The 17,710-nt window shown below is 38.0% G+C and overlaps 1 protein-coding gene across 1 annotated transcript in view; it reads left to right on the top strand.

The window, feature by feature from the left end:
• The window catches only part of TTN (titin), a 265,933-nt gene that overhangs the window by 15,767 nt on the left and 232,456 nt on the right, over nucleotides 1-17,710 (top strand). The window contains 23 exon segments of the mRNA XM_046658450.1: nucleotides 392-526; nucleotides 1,144-1,281; nucleotides 1,765-1,902; nucleotides 5,335-5,628; nucleotides 5,735-5,857; nucleotides 7,105-7,386; nucleotides 7,644-7,709; nucleotides 8,438-8,696; nucleotides 8,892-8,955; nucleotides 9,070-9,285; nucleotides 10,254-10,396; nucleotides 10,617-10,822; nucleotides 11,357-11,590; nucleotides 11,701-11,945; nucleotides 12,859-13,130; nucleotides 13,248-13,412; nucleotides 13,511-13,679; nucleotides 13,782-15,475; nucleotides 15,619-15,900; nucleotides 16,302-16,568; nucleotides 16,662-16,934; nucleotides 17,061-17,324; nucleotides 17,417-17,677. Of these exon segments, the coding sequence (XP_046514406.1) occupies nucleotides 392-526; nucleotides 1,144-1,281; nucleotides 1,765-1,902; nucleotides 5,335-5,628; nucleotides 5,735-5,857; nucleotides 7,105-7,386; nucleotides 7,644-7,709; nucleotides 8,438-8,696; nucleotides 8,892-8,955; nucleotides 9,070-9,285; nucleotides 10,254-10,396; nucleotides 10,617-10,822; nucleotides 11,357-11,590; nucleotides 11,701-11,945; nucleotides 12,859-13,130; nucleotides 13,248-13,412; nucleotides 13,511-13,679; nucleotides 13,782-15,475; nucleotides 15,619-15,900; nucleotides 16,302-16,568; nucleotides 16,662-16,934; nucleotides 17,061-17,324; nucleotides 17,417-17,677 (6,190 nt within the window).

The raw sequence follows: 17,710 nt of genomic DNA, 5'->3' as shown, positions 1-17,710 counted from the left end.
CTTTGACTCCACAAAAACCCTACATGGCATAATCAAAGGCATAGAAATCCTTGTTGCCAATGCAATACTGGTGACTGGCAAGTGCAGCTGCCTATAGTTTTCCAGCCATTTGCCAGTGGCCAATCACTGGGTGCCCTAATGTATCAACAAGATGAGACCTTTTCAGGTTCTAGGACCATTTGCTAAGGGGCACGTGGGCAGAAAAGAAGCCCATTCATCAGGAAAACAAAATTCAGTGTTTTAAACACAAATAAAGGCTCTTAAAATGGAAATGTGATTATTTTCTCTCTCATCACTAAGCGTTCTGTATTGTCCAGAAGGTTGCAAGGATATCTTGCCATTTCTTTTGTGCCTTTTGAAACTCAAATCTTTATCTTACTCTGAAAATCAGATAAGACAGAAAGCTGAGACAGCTGTGTCCATGATGGTAGTTGCCACTGCAAAGTCCACAAAACTAGAAGCAATCCTGGGAGCTCAAGAAGAAGTTGCCCCACAACAAGATCAAATGCACATAACTCATGAAAAGGTGACAACTTCCTGCTGCTGGTGTGAAATTCACTCTTGTATCATTTCATTTGCAACCCACCTACATTTTCATCATGAGTTTTAATCATCACTTTTTCACCTCCTCCTTTTCTTATAACTCAAATAGAAACCTTCAGAGTCTCTCATGAACCTTTTGCCACCTCTCTTTCTAGCTTTCACTGCCACTTTTCATTCCTAACTTTTGGATTTTCTTTGAACTGTTACTAATATGGTATTATAATTCACTTCAGTATTTAATATTTTCCTATTGAAGACTCCAGTGTACAAGTCAATTGATAAAAGACAAAATTATATGTTATTTATGGCTGCACTGGAATTTCCATAGATTGTAATAAGAATAATGTGAGAAAGAGAAATGCATCCTTTGTTCTTTTATCGCTAATCATATTTTTTCTTTTAGGCTGGACTTATTTTTATATTGCTACCAGTGAAACAGTATGAATGATCAAAGTAACTTGAATGACATATTTAAGTGTGATTAAAATGCCCTTGAGTAGGAAGAAATTTGCTTCCTTTCTCAGTTTTGACTTGTTTCTTTTATCAGAGGCTTTATGAAATTTAATGACCATTTCCCCCCTTTTTTTATCATATGACCAGATAATGAAAGAAACTAGGAAAACAGTGATACCTAAAGTCATAGTTGCCACACCCAAAGTGAAAGAACAAGATTTAGTATCAAGAACTAGAGAAGGCATCACTACCAAAAGAGAGCAAGTTGAAATAACTCAGGAAAAGGTGAATACAGATATTTGAGATGGGGAAACAGTCATCTTTAAACTAATTTCTAGTAAACCATTAACTATGATGTGGTATGAATTATTAATCTCTCTTTTCCTTTTTGAATCTCAAACTAAAACCAAAGTGGGAAATGTGTGACTGCTGACTATTAATTTTATCTGCACATTTGATTTTCATCAATCTGTAACATTTGTAATTCATTTTATTCACCATTATTCTTTGCATGAACATTAGCGTTTTTAGCCTGATTTTTGAAAACAATATATGGAATCATCTGGAGATTTTTTTTTATAGTTAACACTTCTAAAGTTTGTGATTCCCAATCAGTATATGCAAACATTGCCAAGTGAAAGTTAACTTTTTTTATGTAGTTAACCCTGAATAACTTCATTTTGCATCCCCACTAAGAGGGGGGAAGGGTCATACCACGTGTGTCTGAAGCCCTGTAAATTTAAACCTTGATTTCACTGTAATAATCAGATGAGAAAGGAAGCTGAGAAAACTGCCTTGTCTACAATAGCAGTTGCAACTACTAAAGCCAAAGAACAAGAAACAATACTGAGAACTAGAGAAGCAAAGGCTACTAGACAAGAACAAATCCAAGTTACCCAAGAAAAGGTGACGATTGCTCCTCCAAGCGTGAAATCCCCGTTATAATCCATTAACACCAAATCTCAGAATTTCTTATTATGAGACATTATTAACCCAATTTATTTTTAAGTGATAAAACAATTGGAAACTAAAAGGCAAATTATTTATTGTTAATATTACTACATGTTCCTTTCCCCATTGATCTCTTCGTTATTATTTTCTATTTTTTATTATTAACGTCTCGAAATTCTTCAGAAGTTAACGATTGAAATTGCATGCAGGCTAATTTTAAGATACTTCATGACATAAAAAAATGTATGAGTAAATGATGAATCTTATCGTCACGAAGACGCACGTTTTTAGGGAGTCATAAATTCACTATATTACGTTGTAAAGTATGGACTTATTTCAGGAAATTACCCATAATTTTCTTCATATGAAAGTTATCATTCTTCCCCCTGTAAATATCAGATGAGAAAAGAAACTGAGAAAATTATAGTGCAGGCTGTAATGCCTCCCACTAAAGCTAAACAAGATGCAACAGTAAAATCTAGAGAAGGAATTAACCAACCAGAATAAACACACATAAGCCATGAAAAGCTTATTAGTAGTGTCTGTGGCTCTGAAATTTACATGAATTAGTCTACTTCCCATGATCCTGTCATTTACTCCACATGAGCTGTCTACCTAATTTTATTCTTTAATGCTACTATAGTATTTGGAAATACAGTATTTTTCAATTTCTCTAGTGTCATGACTGAGTCCTGTCTGTATTTCCCTCACTGTCGTTTTCTATCTTTACGTCTTTGGGTTTTTTCCTAAGACGTGATTTAAGATCAACTTTCTAAACATTTACCCAAGTCTAATATTGAATGGCATATTAGGCTTTCAGAAATCTCATCAATGACAGAAATTCCAATATATAACGTACTTCATGAGTGATTATTTTCAAATTTGTATTTGTTCTGAATCACATAAATTTGACTATCTTATTTTTGTTGTTAAAAATTAGTTAAGAATGGAGGCGGGCCCGGTGGCATAGCAGTTAAGTTCACACATTCTGCTTTGGTGACCTGGGGTTCGCTGGTTCAGATCCCGGGTGTGGACTTATGCACTGCTTATAAAGCCATGCTGTGGCAGGCGTCCCACATATAAAATAGAGGAAGATGGGCACCAATGTTAGCTCAGGGCTGATCTTCCTCAGCAAAAAAGAGGAGGATTGGTGGCAGATGTTAGCTCAGGGCTAATCTTCCTCAAAAAAGAAAAATTAGCTAAGAATGGAAGCTGAGAAAATGTCTATACCCAGATTAATAGTCACCACTTCAAAAATCTACGGAACCAGCCACACTGCCAAGGACTAGAGAAGGATTTGCTATTAAGCAAGAACAAATACATCTTTTTCATGAGGAGATGAAAACAGATGCTGTGGAGGTGAAAAGCATTGTTTCATCCCATTTCGTCATCAGCTCTCATAACTTCTCATCCATCGCGAGTCATTGTGCTCCTAGTGTTCCATTTAATTGCTTAACTGATCAACAAAACATTAGAGATGATTAGATTCAGTCCAATTCCTCCAGTGGAACAGTTAGCATTTCTAGTCGTGAAAAGCCAGATTAAATAACACTGTTTCTGTGTGTCTCCTAAATTAATTCTCAGCACTTAATTAGCATGAGTTGGGGTCTCCTATTCCTCTTTCTGCTTATCTAAGTTCCAAAATTATGAGGGATGTGAGAGTCCGCTGAGAAATCAAAGCAGCTGTCAGCATAGAGTGCTCATTTGCAGTTGTCCACCAAACGGCATGTGCATATGGATTTGATATTCATCAACTCAGGAAAAAATACATAGATACTTCCCCAATTTAACAGACTCGATTGTAATTAAGATTCTTTTTCTGCATAAGTTTTAAATTAAGAACAAGATTTGTATATTTCAGTTGGCAAAGGACAATTTTTTTGAGCCTAAGTTTTCTCACTGTTAAAATAAAACTGAACTCAACCTGACTCCTTGTAGGTGAGTTGAAAGAGTCAAATGAGATATAACGTAAATGCAATCACTCCACTATATTTGTGTTGTCTGTAGAAGATGTTCACACTTCAAAACATCTATAAAATTAAAGTCAACTAATGGCCTATATGGTTAAAAAAAGAAACAAATAAACAGGTGAATAAACCTAACTTATTTTACAGCTTCTTCTAAAAGGCAGTCTAAAGTGAAGATGGCATTTCAATCTTTCGAGGCAGATTAAATTGTAGCTTCCTAGAAGGAAGCACTGGATGAAGCCCATGATCACTAAAGGCCCAATCCCATCTCAGAACACCCTCATTTATATCTTAAATGGCTCAGATAATAATTTTAACAGATATACAGGTAGAGTACTTGAAAAACATTTCAGATGCAATCTAAATGCTATTCACAGCAACAGAAAAGAAAATTGGACATTGATAAAATATTCCAGCATTACTTTCAAAGAGCACTGATGGACATGGCAATGTGATTGTTACAAGTACACTGTTTCCAAGTGTTGCACAGAATCATAACATGTAAAGCCACATCAGCCAGTTCGCTTTCTTTAAAAGAGCAGCATCCCTGCAGACTGTATTCCCATTTATGCTAATCAGATTCATGGAAATGAGAGAACAACATTTCTGTTTCCTTCTTCACTTTAATAATGAAAGAAATTTCATTATTATTCACTTTAATAACGAAGGAAATTTCATTATTCCCAGTAATAATGAAAGAAAGTTGAACTTCACACTGAAAGGTTGTTCTCTTGAATCCAAATATGATAACACTTTCATTTTAATCACAATATCTTCATTCATGTGTTTTAAGAAAGATATTCTAATAGATTAAAAAATTCTTATCCCTAGGGAATTATAAGCAAATTAATATGCTCACTCTGTGTTCACGAGCTTTCATGTTATCTCAGATTTGCATGCAGTTGTACAACTCTAGTGACTGATTTTTCTGGATGGGACTACGACGGTATTTGAGTGCATTTTTATCATTACTCTCACTGTCTCAACAACAAACTAAATGATAGACCAGATAATAAAAATATCAGTGAAGATAACCAGCCCCAAAGTTCTGATTTCCCAAATGTTAATTGGCCACTTGTCTCAGACAAACTACTAGAAAAACTCAAAATCTCCTTACTATTTTACATATGTATTGTGTTGTCCTATGCTGTGTCTGTGTGATTTAATATCTAGTCTAATTAAGCAGGTATATATGGAGTGTATGTAACTGGATGTCTACACACTATAATAATCAATGAAATATTAAGTTCCTAATGCATTTCTAAGTGACATTTCGGGAGACATTAGCTTAGCTGTATAACATGGGTGCCATCTGCCTATCATGCCTTTAGGCATTTGTCTGTTCTTGATGATCCTAAGAGGAGATGTCCCAGCCTCACTTTGACATTACTATGTATTAATTTTGGAAACTTGTCTCCAGGTGGACGTTGGGAAAAAGGCAGAAGCTGTAGCAACAGTTGTTGCTGCAGTAGACCAGGCCCGTGTTAGAGAGCCCAGAGCACCCGCGCATCTTGAAGAATCGTATGCTCAGCAGACTACTTTGGAATATGGATACAAGGAGCACATTTCTGCCACAAAGGTAGCTGAGCATCCCCAGCGTCCGGCCTCAGAACCCCACGTTGTCCCTAAAGCAGTCAAGCCTAGAGTAATCCAGGTTCCTTCTGAGACTCATGTCACAACTACTGATCAAATGGGAATGCAGATATCATCACAGGTGAGTCTGTACCCACTAATTTTCTCACCCTGCATATGGGAAGGCAGGCTGAACTGCTGTGGTCGTCTGCTGAACAGTGGTATCACTGAGTTTCATTTCAATGCAGATCAAGAAAACTACAGATCTAACAACTGAAAGATTAGTCCATGTGGATAAACGCCCCCGCACAGCAAGCCCTCACTTTACCGTTTCAAAGATTTCTGTTCCTAAGACAGATCATGGATATGAGGTAAGAAGTTAAAGAGCACGACAAAGAAATGTTTCGCTCAAAGGGGATAAGTATGTAGTGTGTGACGTGGAGTATCTTTGGTGTAGGCTGTTGTGAGTCTCGTTTTAGTGATGTCTATTTGCATTCATGGTGGACTCAGAAGCCCCTAAAGTTGGGTTTCTGAAACTTGCCCAGCAGGGTAAGCCTAGAGTTGCAGGCGGTTATCTTACACCTCTGAGAAGACACAAATCCATGCAGGTTTCTTTCTGTTTCACATTTCATAATAGATGGTGTATGACACAGCTTAGTTTTCCTTATGCCGTGAGACATTTCAGAGTGACAGAGAACTGAGAATGTATATCAATGATAAAGACAGACATTGAGAAATCATATATTCATATACTCCATTTAGCAAGATGGAGAGGTGGTCTTTTGTGGTGGTTGGTTGAATTGTGGAATCACACGACCCTGAATTAGTGTCCTAGCTCCACCTTTTATTAGCTCTGTCATCTGGGACAAGTCAATACATGTAAAAACCTTAACAAATTGAAGCATGTAATTTGAGTATTTGAGTATTATTTGAGTATTATTTGAGTAATAACCCTCAAGTCACTATTGTTCTTATAATACACATAGAATCCAAACGTACATGCCTTCAAGGAATTGTAAGGTACATTTAATAGCTATATTGGGATAATCCCAAATAACTATTGAAACCAAATAACCATGAAAAAAATCAACAGAATAAAAGCAGTAAGGAAGCCTTTAAAATATTTTTCTGAATGTCTCCATTTTCACCTTTCACAAAGATTTGTGGCTAAAACCTAAATGTGCTATTTTAAAATAGTTCTTAGGAATTTACCAAGTATTTTAATAACTTCCCGATTTTGAATTTCCCACTGTGGTATTTTTTTAATCTCCCACTGTAGTATTTTGGGGATGGTTAAGTGAAAATTCATAGCTGAGCTTTAGAAGACCTTCAGTCCCTTTATGAAGAGCACATAAAATAAGGAGCTCTCGGTATAACTCTTTAAGAAAGATATTTTCAAATACATTTTACAAACTGGCAGGAATGACAATGAGCTTTATAACTGGCTTGTCTCTAACTGACTTTTCATTAACAGTAAGAGTGATAATGAGAACATTAAAAAATACACCATATAGGAAATAGACTCAGACTCACCCCAGGAATGCTAGTGGCAAATCACTATTGAATGGTGACTCAGATAACAGTTCAGTGACGCTATTTTCTGATGTCATGTCCATAGGCATCAATAGCCGGTACTGCTATTGCCACATTACAAAAAGAGTTGTCAGCCACATCTCCTGCTCAGAAGATCACCAAATCGGTGAAGGCACCCACGGTGAAGCCTGCTGAGACCAGAGTGAGAGCAGAGCCCACCCCCTCGCCTCAGTTCCCCTTTGCTGACATACCAGAGACTTACAAGAGTCAAGCTGGCATTGAAGTGAAAAAGGAAGTAGGGGTGAGCATCGCTGGTGCCACCGTCCGTGAAGAGCACTTTGAAGTACTGCACGGACGTGAAGTCAAGGTTGGTCACTGGATTGCATGCTGTTTCCTCATCCATCCCACCAAGCAGGGCCAGCACCTGGCCAGTTTGTACTGCGGAAGTAGTTAGCCATTGTCTTGCTTTTCTCCTCTACCGTGCCCAGACTTAATTTTATTGAGCGTGGTGTAGGTCAGAGTTCTTTATCTCAAATTATTTTTATTATCTCGAATGTGCTAAGAGTTTATGAGATTTCCCCTAACTTCAGGGGCATTTTGTAACATCCTTTGTGACAATCATAGGTAACAGAAGCAGCAAGAGTGCCTGCACCTGTTGAAATTCCTGTTACTCCACCAACTTTGGTCTCGGTGAGTAAAAACGTTGATTGTGTTGGACCATAGGCATATCCAGTCAAATAATTTTAATATATGTTTGCAAATATCAGTTTCTCAAACTGAAAAATGGCACTACTGTGTTTATAAGTACTAATTTTAAGACCATACACTACTTGGCAAGGAAAAAGGAAATTCTATGGGCAACCGTCTGTCACGGATTCCACAGATTTAATGAGTTTCCATTATGTGTAAGAAATTATTGCAAGATCTATAGAGATAGAAAGTCCAGTCCAGCCCTCTTTGAAATCTTGGTCTTACTGTCAGAGAAAATGTACATAAATGGGCATAATAAAATATAGAAGGTGATAATCACCTCAACAGAGGGAAGAGCCAGAGAAAGGATTACTTCCAGTTAGGGATGCATGGAAAGCTTTGTTGAAGAGGCAGCATTTGCTGCTGAGCCTTCAAGCTTTGTTAGGATGTGAATATGTGAGAACAGCAGAGGGTACTGAACTGCCCCATTATATGGTATGAATACAGTTCCACCGTATGAACTTGGAAACACCTTACAGTTCTTTCAAATTGGGGATATTCTAACTTCCAAAGGAGTCTCTTTACTAATATTTCTAGAGTCCTAATCTTAAAAAACCACTTTATGGCAATTAGAATGTGAAAGCTCTAAGCCCCACATTTGTTATAACGTATAGAGATGTTTAATCAATATGCACACAAACCAATATATCCTTTTCTTCTCTCATCAGGGCTTAAAAAATGTGACTGTCATAGAAGGTGAATCTGTCACCTTGGAGTGCCATATATCTGGATACCCATCCCCAAAAGTGACGTGGTACAGAGAAGACTACCAAATAGAAAGTTCCATTGACTTCCAGATAACCTTCCAGAGCGGAATTGCTCGTCTGATGATCCGAGAAGCCTTTGCAGAAGACAGCGGGCGGTTTACTTGCAGTGCTGTGAACGAGGCTGGGACCGTCAGCACATCCTGCTATCTAGCTGTGCAGGGTTAGTGGCCACACGCCCACCATCCTTCCACACATGCCATCAGTCTCGCCTGACACTTCCTTCCACAATATGGTTCCTGCACATCTCGTAATGGTGTCCCCTTTTGGGATTGGGGGGTAAATTATGGGATCAACTTAACTGTCATGCTAAGCAGAGGTCACTTAACTTAAATGAGAAACTTCTGTTTTCTTCTAGCATCAGAAGAGTTTGAAAAGGAAACAACAGCTGTGGCTGAGAAAGTTACCACAGAAGAGAAACGGTAAGACATTCTTTTGCTGACAAGCTTCTGTTCTAGGACAGCTTTGATTTCTCAGTCTCTTTACTATTGGCAAATTGCAATCCAGAAGCTAAGTGAAGGGAATTCTCTTTCCAGCTTTGTGGAATCAAGAGACGTGGTAATGACTGATACCAGCATCACAGAGGAAATAGCAGGACCCGGAGAACCTGCCGCTCCTTTCTTTATTACAAAACCAGTGGTCCAGAAACTGGTGGAAGGTGGGAGCATTGTGTTTGAATGCCAAGTTGGCGGCAACCCAAAGCCCCATGTCTACTGGAAAAAATCTGGGGTTCCTCTAACCAGTGGATACAGGTATTTTGATGGCTGAATGATAGAGTTCTTTGTGATTTGTATGATATGTATATGAAGCCTAGAGAGAAATAGAATTTACTTATCTCACCATCCCCCAAATCTAGGTTCTTCTATTATGGAGCATTCCTAGTGTGTTTGAGATATTTTCACATTTTTGTACAAAGTCTTATGGAGAAACAAAGCTATGTGACAAAAGTGGATAGAAGATATATTTCTTTATATTCTAGCTTGATTCATTTATAGTGCTAGTGAAATAGAGAAAGTGTTGTGGAGTTTTACACATACACACACACACACATTCTTCCAGAAAAGATCTGAGGCAACTTTCAGTAAAAATACATAGTAATTAAGTCACTAAAAAATAAAAGAATAAGGGTCATGTAACGAAGAAGAAAGCTAGTTATACTTGAAAATCTATGCTAATAAATTTTCTGCAACTTAATATAAAATTTAGCTTTGAATTTCCTGCAACTGAAAACAAAAAGGAGCAATAATCTAAATATGTTGCTATCATATCTTAATAAGAAGAAATATAGTGTACCGGAGGCTTCATACTGAAATATTTTAAAATAATTTATCGTTTTGATTATTAGTTTGATCTTCAAATGAAAAAAATGAACAAAATAATAAACAAAGAGAAAACACTTAAATGTTTAAATGACCTCATCATTTCCTAACATAAATACTGAAGCCCCTTATTTCCATATGATTGATTCTAGTCGTATTATGTTCTATTATTTATTTTAAAGACTATCCGAACATTATTTAAAATGAAAGTTGTAAGTTATTTGGTCCCCATTACTCATGTCTGTGCATGTTCCTCAATTTTCAACAACCTTGTATTATATGTTGGGAATTTATCATATGTTTAGGATCATTGAGTTTTATACCACGGATCCACAGAAGGATTATTCTGCTCACCTAGGGGTTACTTACGACTGAACTTTTGTTTGTTCATTTCCCTAAAGATACAAAGTGAGTTACAATAAACAAACCGGTGAGTGCAGACTGGTGATTTCGATGACTTTTGCTGATGATGCTGGAGAATACACGATTGTTATTCGTAACAAGCATGGAGAAACTTCTGCATCTGCCTCCTTGCTCGAAGAAGGTAAGTGCAACTCTAAGTAGTGGCTCTTTTGACTTGTTAGTGTAAGTTTGATTTTGAAATTCAATCTAATAAATATTTAATGAGCACTCTGATAGTAAAATTTGGAAAATCTGGCTTTTGGTTATCAATTTTCCCTGATGTAGGGCTTACCTGAATGAACAGTGGCATGAAGGCTTTTTCATAAGAACATTAAAAAGTAACTTATGTTCTTAACCCCCAGCTGAATATGAGTCACTGGTGAAGTCCCAGCAAGAAATGCTTTACCAGACACAAATGACTGCATTCGTGCAAGAACCTAAAGTTGGAGAAATAGCACCTGGATTTCTATACTCTGAGTATGAAAAAGAATATGAAAAAGAACAGGCCTTAATTAGGAAGAAAATGGCCAAAGATACTGTAATGGTCAGAACTTTTGTAGAAGACCAGGTGAGTACAAAAATAATGACCAAGCAAGCCATTTCATAAATGAGACTTTCCTCTACGATACCCCTCCTTTTGTTTGATATTTTCATTTTTAAGTCCTGGGGTCAGGGTTAGACCGCTACTTGTAGGTCCAGGTTCATGGCTGACAAATTTCCTTCATCTTCATGATATTGCATATATGACTTTAAAAATAGGAATTACATATATGCAACAAAATATGACTTTAGAAATAGGGATTATACATATTCGGGAAAAGCCAAATATTAGCGTGACCAAGTTCATTACTGCCAAGATCCCTTCATCTGTAGGATGAACATCCCAAATGTAACCCATGCTTCTAGAATACCATCGACCCAAGATGCTACAGCATGGACTGGCAAAGATGACTGTAATGCAGATTAAAAACGAAAAAGCCTTTTAAAGTTTTCTTTCAGTTAAAAATGAATCAATCCTTATTTCTGAAACTAATACTCTTAGACAATTTCTATCAATGAGGATATATCTTTTTAACAAACTGTCATCTTTTTTACTACATAGGAATTCCACATTTCTTCCTTTGAAGAGAGACTCATTAAAGAAATTGAATACAGAATAATAAAGACTACATTAGAAGAACTTCTTGAAGAAGATGGAGAAGAAAAAATGGCAGTGGACATTTCTGAATCTGAAGCCATTGAATCAGGATTTGAATTACGAGTCAAGAATTATAGAATTCTTGAGGGGATGGGTGTTACATTTCATTGCAAGATGTCTGGGTATCCGCTACCCAAGGTAAAACATAAAGATTTATCCTACCTCCATGCTACAATAAAGACACAAATAAGTTACAATATAGCTATTTTATCTAAATTTTATTCATACATGCATGAAATTATTTGCAGATTGCATGGTACAAAGATGGCAAGCGCATCAAACATGGAGAGAGATACCAAATGGACTTTCTACAAGATGGCAGAGCCAGTCTGCGCATACCCGTTGTTCTTCCAGAAGATGAAGGCATCTATACTGCATTTGCCAGCAATATTAAAGGAAATGCGATTTGCTCAGGGAAATTGTATGTGGAGCCTGCTGCACCACTTGGTGCTCCGACTTACATACCCACACCAGAGCCAGTGAGCAGAATCAGGTAAGAGTCATAATAAATTGGCTCGATTAATATTTAAATTGTTTAAAACTTCAAATATCCCAGTAGCATATTGCTACTGTGTGGAGGAAAAAAAAAATTGAAGGCTGAGATAGCACAGAAACTTGCTATTTGCAGTATCCATGATTGCCAAGAGTTTTTATTTCTTGCCCCTATGTAAGATGAGCACAGCATTTTCATTAGTATAGCATACTATTCATTTTGCCCGTGTTGTAGTTGATGTAACAAAAGCTCTTGTATATTTAACACCTGATTTTGTATACATTATCCCTAATTTGCACAACAACCCTGCAATATAAGGATTATTGTTACTATTTTGGAAGTGGGAACACTGAGTTTCTGCGATCCTATGAAAATTGCCTTAGTTCACCCACCCTGTGGGTGGTGGTGCCAGCACTTGAAATCTGATCCAAGCCAGTCTGGGTGCAGTGTGTAGAGAGGGTTTTGGATTTCTTCAAGTATAATTTCTATTTTTTTCCTCTTCTTGAATAAAGAAGTACATTTTTCTTTTTCCATAAATTTATTCATTGGTTTATTTAACCAACCAGCATTTATTGAAGTGTTTTGGTAATTAAATCAAAAAGGTTTGGTGACTAATTAAATCCAGATGGTGAGGGACAGATACCATTAAGGATTGTTCCCAGATTTTGAGGCTGGGTACCTGGCTGTGTTGACTGGCTATTGACTGAGATTGAAGACACATGAAAAATGCAGTTTTGGGGGCAATAAGAATGTATTACATTTTGGATCTCAGTGAGTTTGAGGTGCCTTCTAATATATACAGGAAGTAATTTCTAAAATAACATTAGAGAACAAGACACAAAGAGGTTTGCTTCTTTTGCTGAGTTTTCTCTATGCCTCCTGAAACATATTCTGTTGTGCCTTTGTTTTTCAGATCTGTCTCTCCACGTTCAGTGAGCAGATCTCCTATACGCATATCTCCTGCACGGATGTCCCCTGCAAGGATGTCTCCTGCACGGATGTCCCCTGCAAGAATGTCCCCTGGACGTAGGCTGGAGGAAACAGATGAGTCACAACTTGAGAGACTGTATAAGCCAGTCTTCGTGTTAAAACCTGCTTCTTTCAAATGTTTAGAAGGACAAACTGCCAGATTTGACTTGAAGGTTGTGGGTAGACCTATGCCAGAGACCTTCTGGTTTCATGATGGTAAATATGATGTTTTTGCTCACAGATCATTAAACACAAAAAGAAGCTTAGATGTGTGTCCAACGATTTAAAAAAACTATTCTAACGTCTTTTCTCTTTTACTTATTTTTTTGATAGGCCAGCAAATTGTCAATGACTACACCCATAAAGTAGTCATTAAAGAAGATGGCACCCAATCACTGATTATTGTCCCTGCAGCACCCAGTGATTCTGGGGAATGGACTGTGGTTGCCCAAAACAGGGCAGGCAGATCTTCAATTTCAGTAATGTTAACTGTGGAAGGTATTGGCTGTTAAAATAAAAAGAAGTTACCTTATCACTTGGATTATAAACAGGTATTTCAGTCCTATTCACTCTAAATCATGTCCTTTCTCTTTCAGCTGTGGAACATCAGGTAAAACCAGTGTTTGTGGAAAAACTGAAAAATGTCAATGTAAAGGAAGGTTCTCGACTTGAAATGAAAGTCAGAGCTACGGGTAATCCCAACCCTGACATTGTATGGTTGAAAAACAGTGACATCATTGTACCTCATAAATATCCAAAAATCAGGTAGGTTTGCTTGAGAATAATAAAACTAAGCTCTTTCTACAAATCTAATAACCAAGGAAGCAACAACTACTTCTATATTGATTTTTTTCCCGCTTTTTATAGAATTGAAGGAACCAAGGGAGAAGCGGCCCTTAAAATCGATTCTACTGTCAGCCAAGATTCTGCCTGGTATACTGCCACTGCTATTAATAAGGCTGGCCGAGACACTACAAGATGCAAAGTCAATGTTGAAGTTGAGTTTGCAGAGCCCGAACCGGAAAGAAGATTAATCATCCCAAGAGGAACATACAGAGCAAAGGAGATTGCAGCCCCTGAACTGGAGCCCCTCCATTTGCGATATGGTCAAGAACAATGGGAAGAGGGTGACCTCTATGACAAAGAGAAACAACAGAAGCCATTTTTCAAGAAAAAACTCACTTCCTTAAGACTCAAGCGCTTCGGGCCTGCCCACTTTGAATGCAGGCTAACACCAATTGGTGACCCAACGATGGTGGTAGAATGGCTTCATGATGGAAAGCCACTTGAAGCAGCCAATAGGCTTCGTATGATCAATGAATTTGGGTATTGCAGCCTTGATTACGGAGTTGCATATAATAGGGACAGTGGTGTCATTACTTGCAGAGCCACTAACAAATATGGAACAGATCACACATCTGCTACCCTTATTGTTAAAGATGAGAAAAGTCTTGTGGAAGAATCTCAATTGCCTGAGGGGAGGAAAGGCTTACAGAGAATTGAAGAATTAGAGAGGATGGCTCATGAAGGTGCACTTACAGGTGTAACAACAGATCAGAAAGAGAAGCAAAAGCCGGATATCGTCTTGTTCCCAGAGCCAGTAAGAGTACTTGAAGGGGAGACCGCTAGATTCCGTTGCCGAGTGACAGGTTACCCTCAGCCCAAAGTCAACTGGTACCTCAATGGACAGCTCATCCGCAAAAGCAAAAGGTTCAGAGTTCGCTATGATGGCATTCATTATCTGGACATCGTGGACTGCAAATCATATGATACAGGTGAAGTCAAGGTCACTGCAGAAAATCCTGAAGGTGTGATAGAGCATAAAGTGAAACTTGAGATCCAACAGAGGGAAGATTTCAGGTCTGTCCTTAGGCGAGCTCCTGAACCAAAGCCTGAGTTTCACGTACATGAACCTGGAAAACTTCAGTTTGAAGTACAAAAGGTAGATAGACCTGTTGACACCACAGAAACCAAGGAAGTTGTGAGGTTGAAAAGGGCTGAAAGAATTACCCATGAAAAAGTGTCTGAAGAGTCAGAAGAGCTGCGCAGTAAGTTCAAGCGCAGAACAGAGGAGGGATATTACGAAGCCATTACTGCTGTAGAGCTTAAGTCTCGAAAGAAGGATGAATCCTATGAAGAACTCCTGAGGAAGACAAAAGAGGAACTTCTCCACTGGACCAAAGAGTTAACCGAAGAGGAGAAGAAAGCCCTTGCCGAGGAAGGCAAAATCACTATTCCAACTTTTAAACCTGATAAAATTGAACTAAGTCCTAGTATGGAGGCTCCTAAAATCTTTGAAAGAATCCAAAGCCAAACAGTGGGGCAAGGATCTGATGCTCACTTCCGGGTCAGAGTTGTGGGAAAACCAGATCCTGAATGCGAATGGTACAAAAATGGTGTCAAAATCGAGCGCTCTGACCGAATCTACTGGTACTGGCCTGAAGACAATGTTTGTGAACTGGTCATAAGAGATGTGACTGCTGAGGACTCTGCCAGCATCATGGTCAAAGCCATCAACATAGCTGGGGAAACCTCAAGCCACGCATTCTTACTCGTCCAAGGTAATTTGAGTTTTTTTCATTTGATGGATCGGTCTCTGTTTTTCCATGAATATCCTGGAGTGTATTTCTTTGTATTTTCTTTTCCCATTATTGAAATTGTGAATTTAGTTTAATATGATGTGTTTTTTTCATTTTTCTTGTAGCCAAGCAATTGATCACTTTCACACAGGAATTACAAGATGTTGTTGCTAAGGAAAAAGACACCATGGCAACCTTTGAATGTGAAACTTCAGAGCCATTTGTTAAAGTGAAATGGTATAAAGATGGTGTGGAGATTCATAAGGGAAATAAATATAGGATGCACTCTGACAGGAAAGTTCACTTCCTCTCTGTGTTGACAATCGACCCCTCTGATGCTGAAGACTACAGCTGTGTACTTGTGGAAGATGAAAATGTAAAAACAACGGCTAAACTGATTGTCGAAGGTAGTAAATAATGATTTCATTGTTTACTTAAGTTTTAAAGTCCCCCTGAGTATGTGATAAAATTAGCTATGCGACTTTCCTTTCATAAAAGAAGTATTTGGGGATTGGATCTGAGCTCTATAGCAAGAATCATGAATTTATACTACTAGTTAAGAATACCAACAGCTGGGGTTTTAAAAAGCAAGGTTATTTTGATGTCTTGTTTTCAAAATTTTTTACAGAAATATCGTTCTGTGCTTTAAAGAAATCATTTAAAACTTAAAATCACTTTTTATTGAAAATTCATTTCTCATTCCATCAGTAGGTAGATGTTAAAAATATATTCCTGATAGTATGCAGGAGACAAGGAATTTTCTCTATAACTCTCCAGAGAAATTAACTTCTCCTATCTTACGCCTCAGGTGCAGTTGTTGAATTTGTGAAAGAACTTGAGGACATAGAAGTTCCAGAATCCTTTTCGGGAGAGTTAGAGTGCATTATATCCCCAGAAAATATAGAAGGCAAATGGTATCACAATGGCGTGGAGCTTAAATCCAATGGCAAATACACAATTACATCTCGCCGTGGACGTCAGAACCTCACGGTCAAGGATGTAACCAAAGAGGACCAGGGAGAATACAGCTTTGTTGCCGATGGGAAAAAGACAACCTGTAAACTAAAGATGAAACGTAAGTCTTCCCATTCCTGTTGGCCTGCAGTGAGCATCATGGTTTATTGATAAGAATGATCATAACGTTCTTTTTCCTTCCCATATTTCACAGCCCGCCCCATTGCTATTCTACAAGGTCTTAGTGATCAAAAAGTCTGCGAGGGTGACATCGTTCAGCTTGAAGTTAAAGTCTCCTTAGAGAATGTAGAAGGCGTCTGGATGAAAGATGGCCAAGAAGTGCAGTCCAGTGACAGGGTTTTCATTGTGATAGACAAACAGTCACACATGCTGCTCATTGAAGACATGACCAAGGAGGATGCTGGAAATTACTCCTTCACCCTTCCAGCCCTGGGACTGTCGACCAGTGGGCGCGTCTCTGTCTATAGTGAGTGCAACTTCCATAGTTTTACATGTACACTGTTGAGTGAGGTAGGAAACTTTAATGAGCAGACATTTAAAACAAAATTCATATTAATCAACCTTTTATTTGTGTGTATGTGTGGTTTTGCAGGTGTGGATGTGATAACACCTCTAAAGGATGTTAACGTGATTGAGGGTACCAAGGCTGTGCTCGAATGTAAAGTTTCAGTCCCTGATGTGACTTCTATTAAATGGTACTTAAATGATGAACAAATCAAGCCTGATGATCGAGTACACGCCATTGTCAAGGGCACTAAGCAGCGACTAGTGATTAACCGCACCCATGCTTCAGATGAAGGGCCTTACAAGCTGATGGTTGGCCGAGTTGAAACCAGCTGTGATCTCTCTGTAGAAAGTAAGAATTCTCGCATTTTACTAATCATTATTTTAAGCATCCTTCTTTCCAAGTGTAATAGTAACCAAGTGATTATTTTATTTTTTCCCCAGAAATTAAAATTATCAGAGGTCTTCGTGACCTTACCTGTACAGAAACCCAAAATGTGGTCTTTGAGGTTGAGCTGTCCCACTCAGGAATTGATGTCTTGTGGAATTTTAAGGGCAAGGAAATCAAACCCAATGCTAAATATAAAATTGAAGCTCATGGGAAAATATATAAGTTGACGGTTTTAAATATGATGAAAGATGATGAAGGAGAATACACATTTTATGCTGGAGAAAATATGACATCTGGAAAACTTACCGTGGCAGGTTGGTACACTGATCATTTAACCTAAGTTCTTA

Source organism: Equus quagga, chromosome 4 (assembly GCF_021613505.1).
Source record: "Equus quagga isolate Etosha38 chromosome 4, UCLA_HA_Equagga_1.0, whole genome shotgun sequence".
Lineage (NCBI taxonomy): Eukaryota > Metazoa > Chordata > Mammalia > Perissodactyla > Equidae > Equus > Equus quagga.
The sequence above is the reverse complement of the archived record's forward strand: the minus strand, read 5'-3'. Positions and strand labels throughout refer to the sequence as shown.